Raw genomic sequence first — 17102 nt, 5'->3', positions numbered from 1 at the left:
AATAACAACCTAACTTCTACATTGGACTTAGGCGATTATTCCTTATGACCATATGGTACTAAATGTTGCATACTTTTCTGCGCACTTTGTTCTGCCTTATAGCGTTTTCCTTTCTGAAATAATTGTTGTCTAAGTAAATGGTAAAGCCTTAATAGAGTTCTCCTACCCCAGAAACAATTTTGAACATTTATAGTGCTATAGTGCTACCCCGTATATTGGCTGATTTTCACAAACACGCTGTCAATGATAATAAAAATTCATTAGCAATTATTTCCTTTATTTCAATTTTCTTCGCCTGAAAATATGTGAAGTTACGAAAATAAATTGTAAAGATGAGCTAGTTAGCAGAGTTGCACTGCCACACCGCCATTTTATGCACGGTAAAAGTGTAGCGCTTTTGCGTTGGCAGCATGCAACAATTTTCACAAAAGAACGAAATACCCCGTAAAGGCGTTACGCTTTTTAGAACAGAACAAAATATATTTACAACCCTTGCGCGGCGTACAAAAAGCGTAACACTTTTGCCAGAAAAGAAAACGCTAATATATATTTTTGGAGTTTTAGCGTTAGCGAAACGCCTAGAAACGCAGTTTATTTCACAGCAGTCTATCAACGTACACATATAACTATATTCGTAATGCAAGGCCCCTCTCCAAAAACTCTATGTACACTGTGAAAACGCGGGCAGTGGAGTACTGTTCTGCGATTTCCAATTCGGTGGGACAGAAAGGATCCTCCTCTATCCTACGCTTATCCAGCTACTCCTTCAAACCACCGTGCCAACTTATTGCTCGTGGCCTTGTGCTTTTTCTTGGCATTTTCAGATGATCGCTCGATTGCAATGTCATACAAATAATTAATTTCTCTTGACAGTAGATCTACTGGGATTTTTCGAGATAAAACAAGGATCGCCGGACACCGTCCGGTAAGCACATGCTATTCGTATAGTAGTAATAGGGTAGGCTTCTAGTATATCTTTTTGGTAGGTCATTTTAGACCCGTGCGTACGTTGGACGGGTAGTTTCGCCCGCCTGTTCTGCCGATGGTGGGCATTATTTGTATTAGGGCTCCACTAATTCTAGAAACTTTCTCTGCCACCGCTCTGAAGTGCTCCTTAAAAGTTTTTTTGAATCAATATTTACTCCTAAATATTTCAAGAAAGGCTTTAAATTTATTTGGTAATCTCCTATGATTAGGACTAAGTCATCCACAGTCTGCTATGAGCTCACCAAAACCAGGTTAAGGTCTTACAACCTAACATCTTACAACATTAGACTAACAAAGTTACTCTTATAATTAAAAGGAGATGACTTTAGACTCATGACGGGTATTCCGACTGGACACTACCCTCTGGCATCACATGCTTTTAAGTTAGGCCTAGTTAGAGATAGCAGATGTAGGAAGTTTGGGTTGGAGGAAGAAACGATCAGCCACGTTTTCTGCTTGCCAGGCTAAGAGTCCAGCTATTAGAAGTGCTACAGCTGTCAGACCTAGAACCAGCAAGTGGCCTAGGTCCAAGAGGACGGTGTTATGTTACAACATAGGTCCTGGTTTTTGTTAGGGGTTTTCAGCTTGGTCGTTAAAAGACTTTTGGTAACACTAAGCACTCATGCAGTCTACGTGAGGTCCTCACGGAACTACTCACTACTTGAAACAGGTATTCAGTATTTAGTATAGGGATTATATGATAAGAAAATTTAGGTGGGAGAGCTGAAGGTAGAGGGAGTGAGAGTGCGGGTGAAAGTGGTGGTGGGAGTGGGAGTGAGAGTGGGTTTGAGAGTTGAAGAATGATAAACGAAATAAGGGATGGATAATAGCTGTGAGCTGTGTTTTTTTACATATATGTAGATAGATAGATAGATAAATGTTGCGAGGTTAATGTCTATTGTGCCCTCATTCTCTTTACAACACTTCATCCAAGCCGAGTTCTCTGAGAAAATCCAGAATGGTTCTCGGCTTCAGAGAGTGTATGTGACTATTTTCTAGTTTGGATGATCCTAGGATCCTAAGTATTCGTCTCGCGACTGCCTCACATTCCTTCAGGATGTGTTCTGCAGACTCATCTTCGACATCACAGAATCGACAGAGGCTACTAGCTGATATGCCCAATTTATGCATATGGCTCTTTAGCCTACAGTGACCTGTGAGTATACCTGTTAAAATCCTAAGGCTACTTTTTGGGAGGTTAATCATAGCCTTATATCGCTTCGAGTTGTACCCTCCTATTAGTGCCTTTGCCTGCCGAAGTCCTGGACTTTCGCGCCAGTGTTGTTCTCTGAGGCACGCCTCCTTTTGTCTAAAGTCCCCCTTATTGTATGTGACCCTATTAGCACCATAGGCTCGGGTCCTATTGGCTTTGCGGCCGCTGCCAACCTGGCAAGCTCGTCCGCTCGCTCGTTACCATCTACTCCTCTGTGTCCAGGTACCCATGCCAGACGGATGGTGTTATTGACTGCTAGATTGTTTAACCTCTCCACGCACTCAAGGACTGTTGATGATTTAATCTCAACTGAAGATAATGCGTTGAGTGCAGCTTAACTGTCGCTGAGTATAGCGATTTTCTCGTTGGTGTACCCCCGCTGTAAATTTATCTCTGCACACCGGCTTATGGCGACAACTTCGGCTTGGAAGATGCTCGGATATTTTCCGAGTGGTAGGGATATTTTGGTACGGGGGCCGAAGATCCCCGTTCCTATGCCCTCTGGTGTCTTCGAGCCATCGGTGTACCATATTATAGTGTGTTCCTGGTGAAGCGCTTCAATCCTGGAGGTGTCCCACGTACATTTGTTCCCCAGCTCTATTTTGAAGCGCTTCTCAAACTTAGTTATCTTCCTCGTATCATCTCTGGGAAGTTGGATAAGTGCAATCTGCTCCTGCAGCTTCGCCATGCTCCGTGACTGTACCACTTTGCCTCTTCCACATCCCTCTTTAGCTATGTTTACTAAAGTACTCCTGGCTGCCTGCTCAATTATTATATGTAGAGGCGTTAACTCAAGCAGCACTTCTATTGCTGCCGTCGGGCATGTTCGCATGGCTCCCGTAATGCAGACACACGCTAAGCGTTGAAGCTTCGTGAGCGATTTTTGTACGGTCACCATGGTTGTTCTTGATGCCCACGCAACTGCTCCGTACACTATAATAGGTCTCACTATCATAGTGCACATCCATCTTAGGATCTTTGGGCTGCATCCCCAGGATCATATATGTAAGTTTAAGCTTAAACTTTATATGGGCTGCTAAGCGTCAAACTTTAAACACACCTCCGATGTAACTGAAAGATGTGTATATGTTTCACCTCAACACTAATTCTATGTATCACCTCTAAAAATGGTGTGTATTCACTATTCATCGCAACCGATTCAGCTATATGTTATACATTAAGGCCACCAGAGGGTTGTTTCTTCGATTGCGAAGATAAGTTTTTTTACGCGCAAACGTAAAGGTATACGCGTATAAAAAAAACACGTCTAATATAACCAATTTTAGTATAGCAGTAACTGAAACGGCAACATTGACCTTGCTTCAGAAGATAAGGCAACCATTTCGTACATATTTCTCAATTCCTGATGTACGGCAACATTCCTTCAAAAGTGCTGGCGAAACTATTATTGATTTGGTTTGTGGTGATATAAAATAATAATTGTGATGGAATCAAGGAAGATTGAAGAAGGTCAGGAATTCATCCGACAAGCAGAAAAAAGGTAAGTCGTCGTCATTATAATCTTAGATACTAACTGTAGCGTTTTAGCTTAAAAGTTGGACTATTAAAGTGGAGGCCAGACTATGACGTAGCTGCAGATGAGTACACAAAAGCAGGTATTCAATGAAAATCCTGAAATGTATCATATTTTGTTGATCTATTATGTTTAAGAAAAATGTGTATTGATCTTTCCTATTAACTTGATTATTGGCTGCATAATCCATTAGTGCACCATTAGAAGTACGGTTGTGAGGGTGGAGCCCCTCTAGGAAAAGATAAATACAATGTTATTATGCAAAAACAATAAGCCTGCGGAATATGAAGTATTCAGTTTTAGTATCTAGGATTTCTTTACCAACTCTTGTTTGAAATTTTTTTTTATTCGTGGTGCACTAAGGGAAAATTTTATCTAGTAATTCACCATCACTTATTTAATATATTATTTTTCACTACTATAATGTGATTACATTGTTTATGTTAAAATGATATCGAGATCTCTGATGCTATTCATGCCTATTGTGATATCCGACGGAGGGAGTTACGGATTTGAGCTCTAAAAATAAAGAACAGAAGTTATAATTTTCTTAAGAAATTAATCAAATTAAAAGAAAATAACTAACTTAAAAGGACGAAATTGGGTTTTAATAATTTCCAAACTAATTCGCGACTCTTTGTAAAGAATCTATATTCGCACGCACCTGGCAAAGCATCCGTGGGATATCCTAATACGCACGAAATTATTTTGTTGATCATCACTTCTTTCAAATATCAACATAATAACAATAATAAAACTTTATCTGCGTTGTAGCTACGGCTTTTCGTATTGCTAAATCCTACGATCAAAGCAAAGACTGCTTACTGAAGGCTATTGAGTGTCACAAAAATAATCGGTCTTGGTTTCACGCTGCAAAATGTTATGAGCAGGTGGGAGTTTTGTTTTTCATTTGTATAAATTATTATATAATTACACTTTTTTTATCAAAGATTATACTTATATTGAAAGAGATGAATACATTACCTGAAATTGAACAAAATGTAAATAAAGCGTGTAATCTTTATCAACAACATGGATCACCCGAAGCTGCTGCAACTGCATTAGATAAAGCAGCTAAAATTGTCGAACAAAAGCATCCAGAATTAGCTCTGACATTCTACAGACATGCTTTGGAAGTTGTTATGGTATTAAAAATTACTAAGTAAATTCTAATTATATATAATAATGTGGGAAAATTGCAGTTAGATGACTCAACACGTCATGCCGCTGAGTATGCATCGAAAATTTCGAGAATTTTAGTAAAATTAAATAGGTAAGTTTTGCTAAGAACGTGGAAAATATGTTTATTTGTTTAACCATATACATATATTATAGATACGACGAGGCTGCTGATGCAATTAGACGCGAAATCGGTTTAAATCAACAAACTGAATCATATGGTCAAATTGGACGGTTAGCTGTGGCTCTTGTATTAGTTCAACTCGGTCGCGGCGACTTTGTAGCGGCTGAAAAAGCTTTTAAAGAATGGGGAAATTGTTGCGATTCAGAAGAAGTTCAAACTTTAGAACTTCTTTTGCAAGCATTTGATGATGAAGATCCAGATTCAGCCAAACGCGCGCTGGCCGCGCCTTTCATTCGTCATATGGATGTTGAATACAGTATTCTGGCAAGAGACATTCGTCTTCCATATGGTTTGGCTACCGCTCAAAAAGCTGATGTGATCAAAGATGCTGCTGCTTCTTATATGTCGCCAAATTCAGAGGTAAAACATTTTATTTGTACAGTTTCACAGAAGCGGGTTAACTTTATTGCGCTTTGATTTTTCCGAACTATTTTAGTGCATTTTTTTTGTTAATAGAAAAGAACGAATTTCATTTAGCTTTATATTTTACAAATGGCCAAATCCACGAAGCCTTAGAAAAGAATAAAAGTTAATGCCACATTTTTATTTTCTACTGTAAATTTCGTGACCATTTTATAGAAGTAGCATATTGGAATTTTTGCGCACATGGTTTATGTTAGTTTTACACAGCCATTGTGCAGCCGATTCTTCTTTATGGTGCCTTGGTCTGGTGGCCTACACTAGCTAAAAGTACCTATCTTAAAATGCTTCAAAAGGTACAACGCAGTTCGGAGCTCTGCATTACCGGGGCTCTTGGCTCCACTCCGTCTGAAGCACTCAACACTGCTATACCTTCCACCTCTTGACCTGGTGACGAAGGACATAGCGGTCATCGCCGCTCTACGCATAAGGGAAACAGGTCTCTGATTAAATGGATTTAGTGGACACGCAACAATCCTGGGCACGAACGCCCCAGTCCCAATACCGGTACGCACTGACTACTGCACACCAAAGAACTTCTTCGTTAAAAACTAGAGTATATATATACCATCGCGACAAGACTGGAATACCAGACAACATACGGTACCAGGTGCCATCAACATATTCACGGATGGTTCTAAGCTTGACGGGAAGGTGGAAGCAGGCCTCTTCACCGGATCTGGGTCTAGAGGTCTATTTTCGCCTACCAGATCAATGTAGTGTTTACCAAGCGGAAATGCTGGCAATACACAGGGCTGTGAATCATCTCGGGTCCATGCCTAAGGATGGTAAACGGGTGTTTATTTTCCCAGACAGCCAGACCGCATTAAAGGCCCTGGACTCATTCGTCGATAACGCAAAGTCGGTCACTGAATGCCGCAGATCTCTCAACGAGTTGGCTCAGCAATTCAGTATCAGCCTTATATGGGTACCTGGGCACAGGGATATTGAAGGCAACTGCAGAGCAGACGAGCTGGCCAGAAGAGGCACCGCCAACCATATCCTTCCGGGAAATGATTCGGTAGGTATACCCATGTCCACTTCCAGGCTTCGTGTGAACACAAGCACTATAAGAATTGCAAATGGAATATGGTCAGCCATATCATCGTGTGAGACATCCAGGCCAACCTGGCCCTCATATGACAAGGGGCGCACAAGAGCGCTTCTGATTTTAAACAAAACAGTTCTATCGGCCCTGATAAGGGCTTTGTTTATTAGGCACGCATGGTGTTAGAATGGGGGTAACGACCTTCGACTGTTGTTGCAGCTGCAGATGTACAGAAGAGGAGGATAGGACAGCAACAACAAAAGATTAGCGTCCAGCACCTTCTCTGTCATTGTCCAGCGGTTAGTAGGCGTATTTTTGCCATCCTTGGTAAACCTTTTCTAGATGACCTTGCTGAGGTCTCTAGCTATGAAGTCAAGGCTCTAGCAAAATATATAAATTCCACGAAGTGGTTTGACCCGCTTTAGGCAGGGTAGGGGTCCTCTTTGAGACCGTATAGGGTATTACAATGGGCCCATTGGTGGCCTAAGTAGTAGTGAGCTGTTACCATAGTGTCCAGCTCAGCCCTCGCAACCTAACCTAACCTATGTTAGATTACAAAATATTGGGGAGAATTTTTAAATTATTTGTTTATAAATTTTATGCCCATGATCCGTATACATCAACATTTTTTACTAGCCGGAAAATTTCTATTTCCAAAACAGAAAATCACAAGTTTCGAATTTATGGGTAATAAATACAAATACAATACAATCGCTTTTAAGAGTTATAATAATTTGTATTCTACCCATTAGGATATTGAGACCGAGCTTAAAATCCAATTTGTGGTATATTATTATTTTTCCTACAAGAGGCACATTAACTTTATTCAAATGCGTGCTATTCCTAACCAAAATCCATTTTTTCATTTCTAAACTATTCATTAATGCCCAAAAATCTATAAAGTAAGTCAAATGTAATAATACAAGAGTATTGCAATACGAGCTTTTTCCACATGCACATAATCATAATTGAAAGTCAAGGCATCGAAGGAAAGGTTGTGGCAGTGGGATTGGTCATTTTTTGCACATACATATAACCTATGTAAATCATAATGGTTTAATAATTTTATGGTGTTAAAATTGCAATTTTGTATAAGTTAACTCGTACTTGAAGGCTTTCCTGAACAGTTTAACAACTTGAAAATTTTAAATTTCTAGCAACCGCAGTCTGACGATGATACAACTAAGTCAAATGTACCTAACGATGAGGATGAAGAAGAGGAAGGCTTATGTTAGTCGATATTAGCAAAGTGTTTTTCGGAAAGTAATATTAAGTTTGGTGTTTAATAAAGTTAATAAAAGTTTACTCCCTTAAATATTATGCAATTTGTTCTCTTGTTAACTAACAATATCTGCGGGTAATGATTTAAGTAAACATACACATGACCGCAAGTTGAAGGTGGCAAACCCACATAAAAAAAATTTACATTGGAGGCAAAAAACTATTTGAATTTTTCATTGAAAGCAAACGAAGTGAACTCATCAAAAAGTTGATTTAATTTTTTGTTTGAGCAATATTTGATGTTACTGTTATACCTGGTTGATGCATTAGCTCGTGCTCTATCAAACTGCATCAGTAATTTTTTAATTTTTTTGTGATACTTAGCAGGTTTGCAGTCTGAGCCGAGCCGACGATAATATATTCTCTATGTTATGTTATTTTGTTTTGTTTTTTGTATTTTTTTTTTTTAGAAAGTTATACACTTCATGCAGATAGTTGATAAATTAGATTTAAAATTTTCATCGTGGTCCTTATAAATCGTTCTCCGGATGGTCGGGATAGTACCTTAATGTTGTAGCGATAAAGACACTCTCCGAAGGTTTTGGGCAGTGTTATCGATGCACCATTAGGAATTCAATGGGTTGATAAGCGCAATACAAAGCTTTATAGCTTCAAAGCTTCCGCAACCCAATTGCAAACCTCACCTACGCGAGTGAACTCCTGTGACAAATATGAATGTATCATACACATATTTAGCAGGCGAGGTTTTGGCGACCGTAAGTTCCTCATGCAAGGACGGGGAGTGTGGCGTTATGGCCTAGAATGTTTGTCGTTGTTGTTGCCTAGAAGGTTTAATGTGGTCATATTAACCGTTCTCGAGATGGTCGGGCGAGTGCTTTCTTATCGGAACGTAGCGGATCTATAATACAACAACAACATTAAGGTACAAACCCGACGAACTGGGAAACGATTTAATATGACCACATTCAACTTTCTATTTTTATTTTGACCCCGTTCCTCTTTTCTTTGGTTGCACAGAAACAAATCCTCGATTTACCAATGTTCCAGGGAAGTGTCAATGCTGGAATCTCCCAGGAATAAGAGGGTGCATGTCATGATCTCGACTTTCAGAATTCCGACAATTTTCGAAATACCGACAAGCAATATCCATAGAACACACTATCCCGAGAGCAACATCCCAACAATTCAAACAAATTTTCTGTAACAATAGACAATTTTGACACCTTTAAAATAATATTCATATTTGGTAGGTAATTTTGTCGGGGTTATGTGCATGGAATTTGTTGTTGTTGTTGTATCTATAAGGTTACTCCCCGAAGGCTTTTTTGAGTGTTATCGATGTGATGGTCCTTTGCCGGATACAGATCCGGTACGCTCCGGTAACAGCACAATTAAGGTGCTAGTCCGACCATCTCGGTAACGATTTATATGGCCACATTAAACCTTCAGGCCATCCCTCCCTCCCCACCCCCAAGTTCCATGAGAAGCTTGGGGTCGCCAGAGCCTCGTCTGTTAGTGAAACGGGATTCGCCGCGGATAGGTGAGGTTGACAATTGGGTTTGGAGAAGCTATATATTGCGCTGGCAACCTGAAGGGTTGAGCTACACAGCCCTTGAATCTGGTATTTTAGTCGCCTCTTACGACAGGCATACCTACCGCGGGTATATTCTGACCGCTTACCCACATGGAATTTGTCTTTCGGTGTTATGTATGTATGTGTGTAGTGTTAATACTATGTATTGCGGGATTGTGTAAGTCACGATTATGCTTTAAATCCAATAGGTGATACCCGTTGGAATCTATATCCTAAAAAAGTTTTAGGCGATGACATTTATTTAGGTAGCGGTACATGATACCTATACACTATAAGCGCCTGACTTTGGCAGATGAGTTCAATGAACGATAGCAAACCGACTGCCGTGATATATATACGATGTCAAGGTCCCAGGTTCGAGTCACATCAAAATAGCTTATAATGGGATCGTTCCTTCGCACTGATTTGGCTAAAAATCCAAATATATTTCTGCGGAGAATCCAAATATATTAAGCTCCTTATGGAACTTGGGGTGGGGTAGGAAGGGATGGCCTGAAGGTTTAATGTGGCCATATAAATAGTTCCCGAGATGGTTGGGCTAGCACCTTCATGGTACTGTGTTACCGGAGCGTACCGGATCCGTATCCGGCAAAAGACCATCACATCGATAACACTCCCCAAAGCATTCGGGGAGTAACCTTATCGCTACAACATCAACAACAACAACATAGATACCTACCAGGAGATTTAGGCGGAGCTTCTGTTTTAATTTATGTCTTGCTACTTTTTAATTAATGTAATAAAAGTTGTTCTGCGCTCTTTCGCATGACGTTCTGAAAGGCAATCCTTGAACGTGAATATAAATTCGAGATTTTGGAAATTGATTTTGAATTCTCACCACAATAAGAATCTTTCACCAGGCAAAGCAAATGTTGATCAACCAACTTTTGTATGGCAGATGGTGTTATTGTCGTCCAATCTGCTGTTATTCTTAAAAATATATGCAATCTACTACAATGCATACGATTGCTTTGAACCGGGATTTAAGAGGTTGTGTGTGGCAATATATAGCTTCTCCAACCCAATTGTCAACCTCACCTCCTCATGGAACTTGGCGGTGGGGAGAGAGAGAGGGCATGAAGGTTTAATGTGGCCAAATAAATCGTTCCCGAGATGGTCGGGCTAGCACCTTAATGGTGCTGTGCTACCGGAGCGTACCGGGTCTGTATCCGGCAAAGGACCGTCACAACGATAACACCCCCAAAAGCCTTCGGGGAATCACCTTATCGGGACAACAACAACAACACAAACAACATTGTGTTGAACCAATTGAACTCGAAAAGTTGATTGTCACGCCCCATCCCGTTACTTATAACACAAAGGGTGGCATCACCGATCTCAATGTTTTGACAACTCATTTTCGTTTTGTTTCATGGCATTGGTCATGTCAAAATTTCCAAGAGTGGGTTGGTCGGCTTGAAATTTTGTAAAATATTTTGCAAAAATTCAATGTATGTGATTGAACTAAGTGGTCAAACATAGTTGTATTAACAAAAAAAGGGAAATTTTTAAAATCTACGGCACATCAAAAATGCTTGCTTTTTATCGATGTTACCAAATCATCGCGCCTCGGTTTGTTAGTGGCTGCGATGTGTATATACAGATGTGAAAAAACGATATATGTAATGGAAACTAAAAAAAATATGCAACCTGCCTCCGTGTATTTTGGAAATCAATTTTGAAATTTAAGTAATCTACTTAACTGTGTAATAATTAACGTTTTGAAACGACGCTGTACGAAAATGGAAAACATAGTAAAAGATATAGCCATATCAGATCTATATGATCGTATTAAATAATTATCTTAACCTTAACTCAAATCAAATTGTATTCACAAGATTAACCAAACGGCGATCAATTTATAGCAAACGTATAATTGTAAAATTATGAACTATTTAAAAACTCAAAACGTGTTAAATACACGGACGCAATAACTCTGGTATAAGATTCACATCGAAAATATATCAACTGTAATATGCAAGCTAAAAAACGCTACATTTTAGTGTTTGTGTCTTGTGCATTTCTTGCATATTGCTATTTTGGCGGATACCGCCTCAAAAAGGTTGATGGTTACCGTAATCTCCAAGTATTAGATTCATTTACTCGTGGTCGGCTCCTCGAAAAATTACCAAGTTTTAAATCAACCGACATTGAACGAATTGATAAAAATGTGAAACAAAACCGAACTAAGGATACGTCGTTAAACAACAACATAAGCAAGACACGTTCATGCAGAATGGAAAGCTGTTTTGACTTTACGAAATGTTATGAGGAATTTTTGGTATATGTCTATCCACCTGAGCCGCTGAATTCCCTTGGTGCAGCACCTCCCATATCTGCCAACTACCAAAAGATATTATCTGCAATTAGAGAATCCAGATATTATACATCCAAACCCGAGAGAGCATGCCTTCTTGTCTTAGCTATTGATACTCTTGATCGAGACTCATTGTCTAATGACTACGTGCGTAATGTTCCATCGAGATTATCACGCTTGCCATTTTGGAACAATGGACGAAATCATATTATATTTAATTTATATTCGGGAACATGGCCTGATTATGCAGAGGAATCACTTGGCTTTGACGCAGGCGAGGCGATACTTGCCAAAGCCAGCATGAGTACTCTACATGCCCGTCCGGACTTCGATATCAGCATACCATTATTCCACAAACAATTTCCTCTACGTGCAGGTGCATCCGGGCTTGTTCAATCAAACAATTTTCCAGCAAACAAGAAATATTTACTAGCTTTTAAGGGGAAAAGGTAAGTGATAATATCAAATATCTAAAAATAAAAAATAAATGTAAGGCGCGATAACCTCCGAAGAGATTTTAGGCCGAGCTTCTCTTCCAATTTGTGTCGTGCTCCTTTTTAATTTTTTCCTACAAAATAGGAGATTTAATGTTGTTTATAACAACATTGCTAGATACGACTTGACCACGTCTCTCATCATGCTGACAGGTTGCTAAACATTTCTTTCGATAAACTTATTAAACTTAAAACGCTCACTACGCTACATAAATTAATATATATGAAGGAACCTGACTATCTGTATCGGAGGCTACACTTTTCTCCAGTCGTCTAGATCTGTTCTCCTTATTCACTTCAGACATCGTATGCTAATATCTGATCGCCAGTTCTTCATTACTTCTATACGTAGTTGTTGTTGTTGTAGCGATAAGGTTGCTCCCCGAAGGCTTTAGAGAGTGTTATCGATGTGATGGTCCTTTGCCGGATACAGATCCGGTACGCTCCGGTAACCCAGCACCATTAAGGTGCTAGCCCGACCATCTCGGGAACGATTTATATGACCACGTTAAACCTTCAGGCCATCCTTCCCTCCCCACCCCCAACTTCCATGAGGAGTTTGGGGTCGACAGAGCCTCGTCTGTTAGTGAAACAGGATTCGCCGCGGATAGGTCAGGTTAACAATGGGGTTTGGAGAAGCTATATATTGCCCTGGCAACCTGAAGGGTTGCTCTACACAACCCCTTGAATCTGGTATTTTAGTCGCCCCTTACGACAGGCATACCTACCGCGGGTATATTCTGACCCCCTAACCCACTGAGGAACTTCCATACGTCTTTGGAACTCGCTCCCTTCTAGACTTAGGCTTATAAGCAATGCTCTGCTCTTCAATAAAGAATTAACAAGTTTCTATAATAACCTAGACAATTAAAATACTGATTTCTGACTAAGTATATGTACTCTATCATTCGTTTATTTATTTATTTATTATTTATTAAATATATTATTTATTGTAACCTTTTCTTAGTCATAGTCATTAGCTTTAAGTTTCAAGTTTAAATTGTTCCTATTTTATGCCTTTTACCGACTAGCACTATAAAATAATTTTTGCCAAATTGTTGTGCTAGGATGAATTGCCTTTTAAATACAAATACAAAATCGGCGCGACGGGCCTACCTGTTTTATGCCGACTCCGAACGGAAACTGCGAGGTAGATGAGTTTTCACTGAGAGCTTTTCATGGCAGAAATACATTCGGAGTGCTTGACAAACAATGCCGAGGGGCGACCACGCTTAGAAACATTTTCTTCTAATTGAAAAACTTTATTTCTAAAAATTTGATGTTGCTTTGCCAGGGGTGTGAACCCAGGGCAATCGGTGTGGTAGGCGGAGCTCGCTACGATCACACCACGGTGGCTGCCAAATATCTATTCAGGTTAAATTGATCAATATTGTTCTAATGTAGATCCATTAGGTTTCCTTTAAATTGTTATAAGGCGAGTTTACGCCACTATATTTTCTCTAATGAGGCTTCTTGGATTAGTAGCCAGTTCAAAGAAGCTCGAAATACAGTTTGTTTATAGTTTCAAATGTAATTTTTTTGTTTGACCGAAAATCTGCATATGCATACAAAACATAAAATACTGCTTATAACAACATACCATAATGAAAATGCTCTAAATTAAGGATCAAATCTAAAAATTGAACAGTAAGCTGCTAGATGCGGCTCCGCTTCCCGACAAACAAGATCACATGTTGTTGTTGTAGTGGTAAAGACACTCCCGAAGGTTTTGGGGAGCATTATGGATGCTGATGGGCCTTTGTCGGATATAAATCTGGTACGTTCTGATAACACGCACCACTAAGGTACAAGCCCGAAGACGATTTAATATGAAAACATTGAGCTTTCTAGGCTATCCCTCCTACCATAACCTAGTTCCATGGCTCTACCTCGTCTTCGAAAAAAACAGGATTCTCCATGGGTTGGTGAGGTTGACAATTGGGTTGGAAAGCTATGAATTGCGCTGACAATCCCTTGAAATGGTTGCGCTACACAATTTCTTGAACCATTTGGGTATTCTAGTCGCCTCTTACGACAAGCATGTGGAACCACCCCTGTTGATACAGCAAGTTTTCTTGGACTCCCGTTAGAGGATATTGATGACAATTTGTGATCGGTCGCACCTATTGGATGGGGCGAAGCACTGCTACAACAACAACAACAAGCATACCTGCCGTGGGCATGTTCTAAGCCTCCTAACCCACCTCTCCGTAAGCCCTATGAAGACATTCGACATTTACGAACTCAGCGGTTTAATCTAGAGATCATGAAGCTATCGATGTTGATGGCCCTCCATGACCACATCGAACCTTCTAAAATTCGCACAAAAAAAGGGATAGGGCAGATAAATAAGAGGACATATCCGTAAGCACCATAGGGCCATTTGGCATTTGGGAACTTAGCCATTTAATCTAGAAAGACATACGGCCGCCTCATTATTAAGCAGTGGTAAACTCTTCTTTCTAATCATACCCGGTGAAACCCATTTTCACAGTTGCATACCAAGTTCTTGTCGAGGAAGGCCATACTATTGTGCTTTTACATAGGACTTAGGCGGTTATTCCTTATGACCTTATGGTACTAAATGTTACATGTTTTTGTATGCACTGGATACTGTTTTAGGTATTTTTCTCGATGGAGTTTTAGCGTTAGCGAATTTTTGAATTCCGAGGCAGTAAACTTTGGTCCACCGTAAAGTCCCTATCGAATCCGTCTAGGCACAATGACAAAGTTTCCATCGCCTTTGGCGATAAAGTGCTATCGGATGCGGAAAAATGCGCGAGCGCTTTCTGTCGACAATATATAATGCATTCTACGGTCGACAAAGGTAGACGGACGGCCAACTGACACGCACATAAACATAAATTCAGCGCGTAACCAATTACCATCATCGCCAAAGAGGTTGAGGATGCCATCGGTCATGCTAAACCATCCAAAGCAGTGGGCCCAGACGGCATAGCCATGCCGATGCTTAAAAGCCTAGGGAAAGAGGGTTTCAAATATTTACCACATGTCTTCAACCTGTCTCTTTCCATCTTTGTCATACCCGAAAAATGGAAAATGGCCAAGGTGGTCCCGCTACTAAAGCCTGGGAAACCAGCTAAAATAGGAGAGTCGTATCGCCCGATATCTCTCCTATCGCCAGTAGCCAAGACGCTTGAAGTCATTTTGCTCCCCTACTTCAAAGCAAATTTGCAGCTAGCCTGTCATCAACATGGCTTCAGAAAACTCCATAGCACCACCACCGCGCTAAATGCCATCAGCACCCAGATAAATTGCGGTTTAAATCAAAACCCCCACCATAGAACAGTACTCGTTGCGCTAGACTTATCAAAAGCTTTTGATAGGTTCACCCATGGCACGTTACTGCAAGACCTGGAAGGGTCCACCATTCCCCCATGTCTTAAAAGGTGGACCGCAAATTATCTGGGTGGTCGGCAGGCATCGGTGCAATTTAGAAACGAAACATCAAAACCAAGAAATAAATAAGGGGTGCCACAGGGCGGTGTCCTATCCCCACTTTTGTTTAATTTCTATATTTCTAAGCTACCTCCGCCACCAGAAGGAGTTACTATCGTTTCCTACGCCGATGACTGCACAATAATGGCCACAGGCCCAGGGCCACAGATCGATGAACTTTGCAACAGAATAAACGGCTACCTCCCTGATCTCTCCATTTTTTCCACCTCGCGAAACCTGCCATTATCACCTACTAAATCCTCCGCGACCTTATTTACAACATGGACGTTCCAAATGTCGACCATTTTGAACATCCACGTCGATGGCACTACGCTACCGACTGTTCTACACCCCAAAATCTTGGTTGTGACGTTTGATCAGGATCTACATTTTGGTGAGCACGCAGCCGCAATTGTTCCGAAAATCCAGAGCCGTAATAAAATCCTCAAATCCCTTCCTGCCAGTACTTGGGGAAAAGACAAAGAAACGCTTATTACCACATACAAAGCAAATGGCCAGCCGATTGCGTGCTACGCGTCCCCTATATGGTCGCCAAGCCTAAAAATTACCCACTGGAAGAAGCTAAAGGCCTGCCAAAATACTGCTCTCAGAATCGCCACGGACTGTCTTCTTATGTCCCCAGAACACTATCTACATAATGAGGCGAGAATAATCCGCATCAGGGAGAGAAATGAGATGCTAACCAAACAGTTCCTGTTGAATACCTAGAAACCTGGACATCCCAGCATACATCTGATTGTTGAGCCAACACCGCCTAGGGACTTAAGGAGTCATCTCCGTAAGCATTTTGAGGAAATACGGCACCTGAGAACTGAGCCGTATGAAGAAAAAAAACACAAGCAGGTCCTTGGTGAACTCCACAAACAGGCGTCCAATCTTTATGCCAGGAATTGCCCGGTGAATCCAGTACTCAAGGAACAGTACCCAAAACTTGCGGAAGAGGAACGCATACTCCCCAGGGAAACGCGAGTCACTCTACCTCAACTTCGTTCTGGATACTGTAACAGGTTAAACTCTTACCTATCCAGAATCAACGTCGACATACAAAATGTATGCCCCGCTTGCAATGTGTCCCCACATGACACCAACCATCTCTTTATCTGTAATGTCGAACCAACGCCTCTAACACCCCTATCATTATGGTCCACCCCTGTTGAAACAGCAAGTTTCCTTGGACTCCCGTTTGTGATCGATCGCAGCTGTTAGGTGGGGCGAAGCACTGCTACAACAACAACAACAATTTGTGATGTGTCGCACCTATTGGATGGGGCGAAGCACTGCTTCAACAACAACAAGCATACCTGCCGTGGGCATGTTCTAAGCCTCCTAACCCACCTCTCCGTAAGCACTATGAAGACATCCGACATTTAGGAACTCAGCGGTTTAATATAGAGATAATGAAGCTATCGA

General features: G+C 40.7%; 2 protein-coding genes across 2 annotated transcripts in view; both read left to right on the top strand.

The window, feature by feature from the left end:
• Nucleotides 1-3436: 3436 nt before the first annotated feature.
• gammaSnap1 (gamma Soluble NSF attachment protein 1) lies at nt 3437-7880 on the top strand. The gene is made up of 7 exons (XM_067777312.1): nt 3437-3701; nt 3749-3816; nt 4509-4624; nt 4685-4879; nt 4937-5007; nt 5070-5457; nt 7723-7880. Exons 1-7 carry the CDS (start codon nt 3646-3648, stop codon nt 7798-7800), a joined length of 972 nt encoding a protein of 323 aa, XP_067633413.1. The 5' UTR covers nt 3437-3645; the 3' UTR covers nt 7801-7880.
• Nucleotides 7881-10793: 2913 nt separating this feature from the next.
• Nucleotides 10794-17102, top strand: part of ttv (exostosin glycosyltransferase 1 ttv) — a 42779-nt gene continuing 36470 nt past the window's right edge. Inside the window, exon 1 of the mRNA XM_067770751.1 lies at nt 10794-12167. Coding sequence (XP_067626852.1) covers nt 11377-12167 — 791 coding nt within the window. The 5' untranslated portion in view covers nt 10794-11376. The remainder of the gene's footprint in view (nt 12168-17102) is intronic.

The sequence above is a fragment of the Eurosta solidaginis genome, chromosome 3 (genome assembly GCF_040869045.1).
Source record: "Eurosta solidaginis isolate ZX-2024a chromosome 3, ASM4086904v1, whole genome shotgun sequence".
Classification (NCBI taxonomy): Eukaryota; Metazoa; Arthropoda; class Insecta; order Diptera; family Tephritidae; genus Eurosta; species Eurosta solidaginis.
The sequence above is the reverse complement of the archived record's forward strand: the minus strand, read 5'-3'. Positions and strand labels throughout refer to the sequence as shown.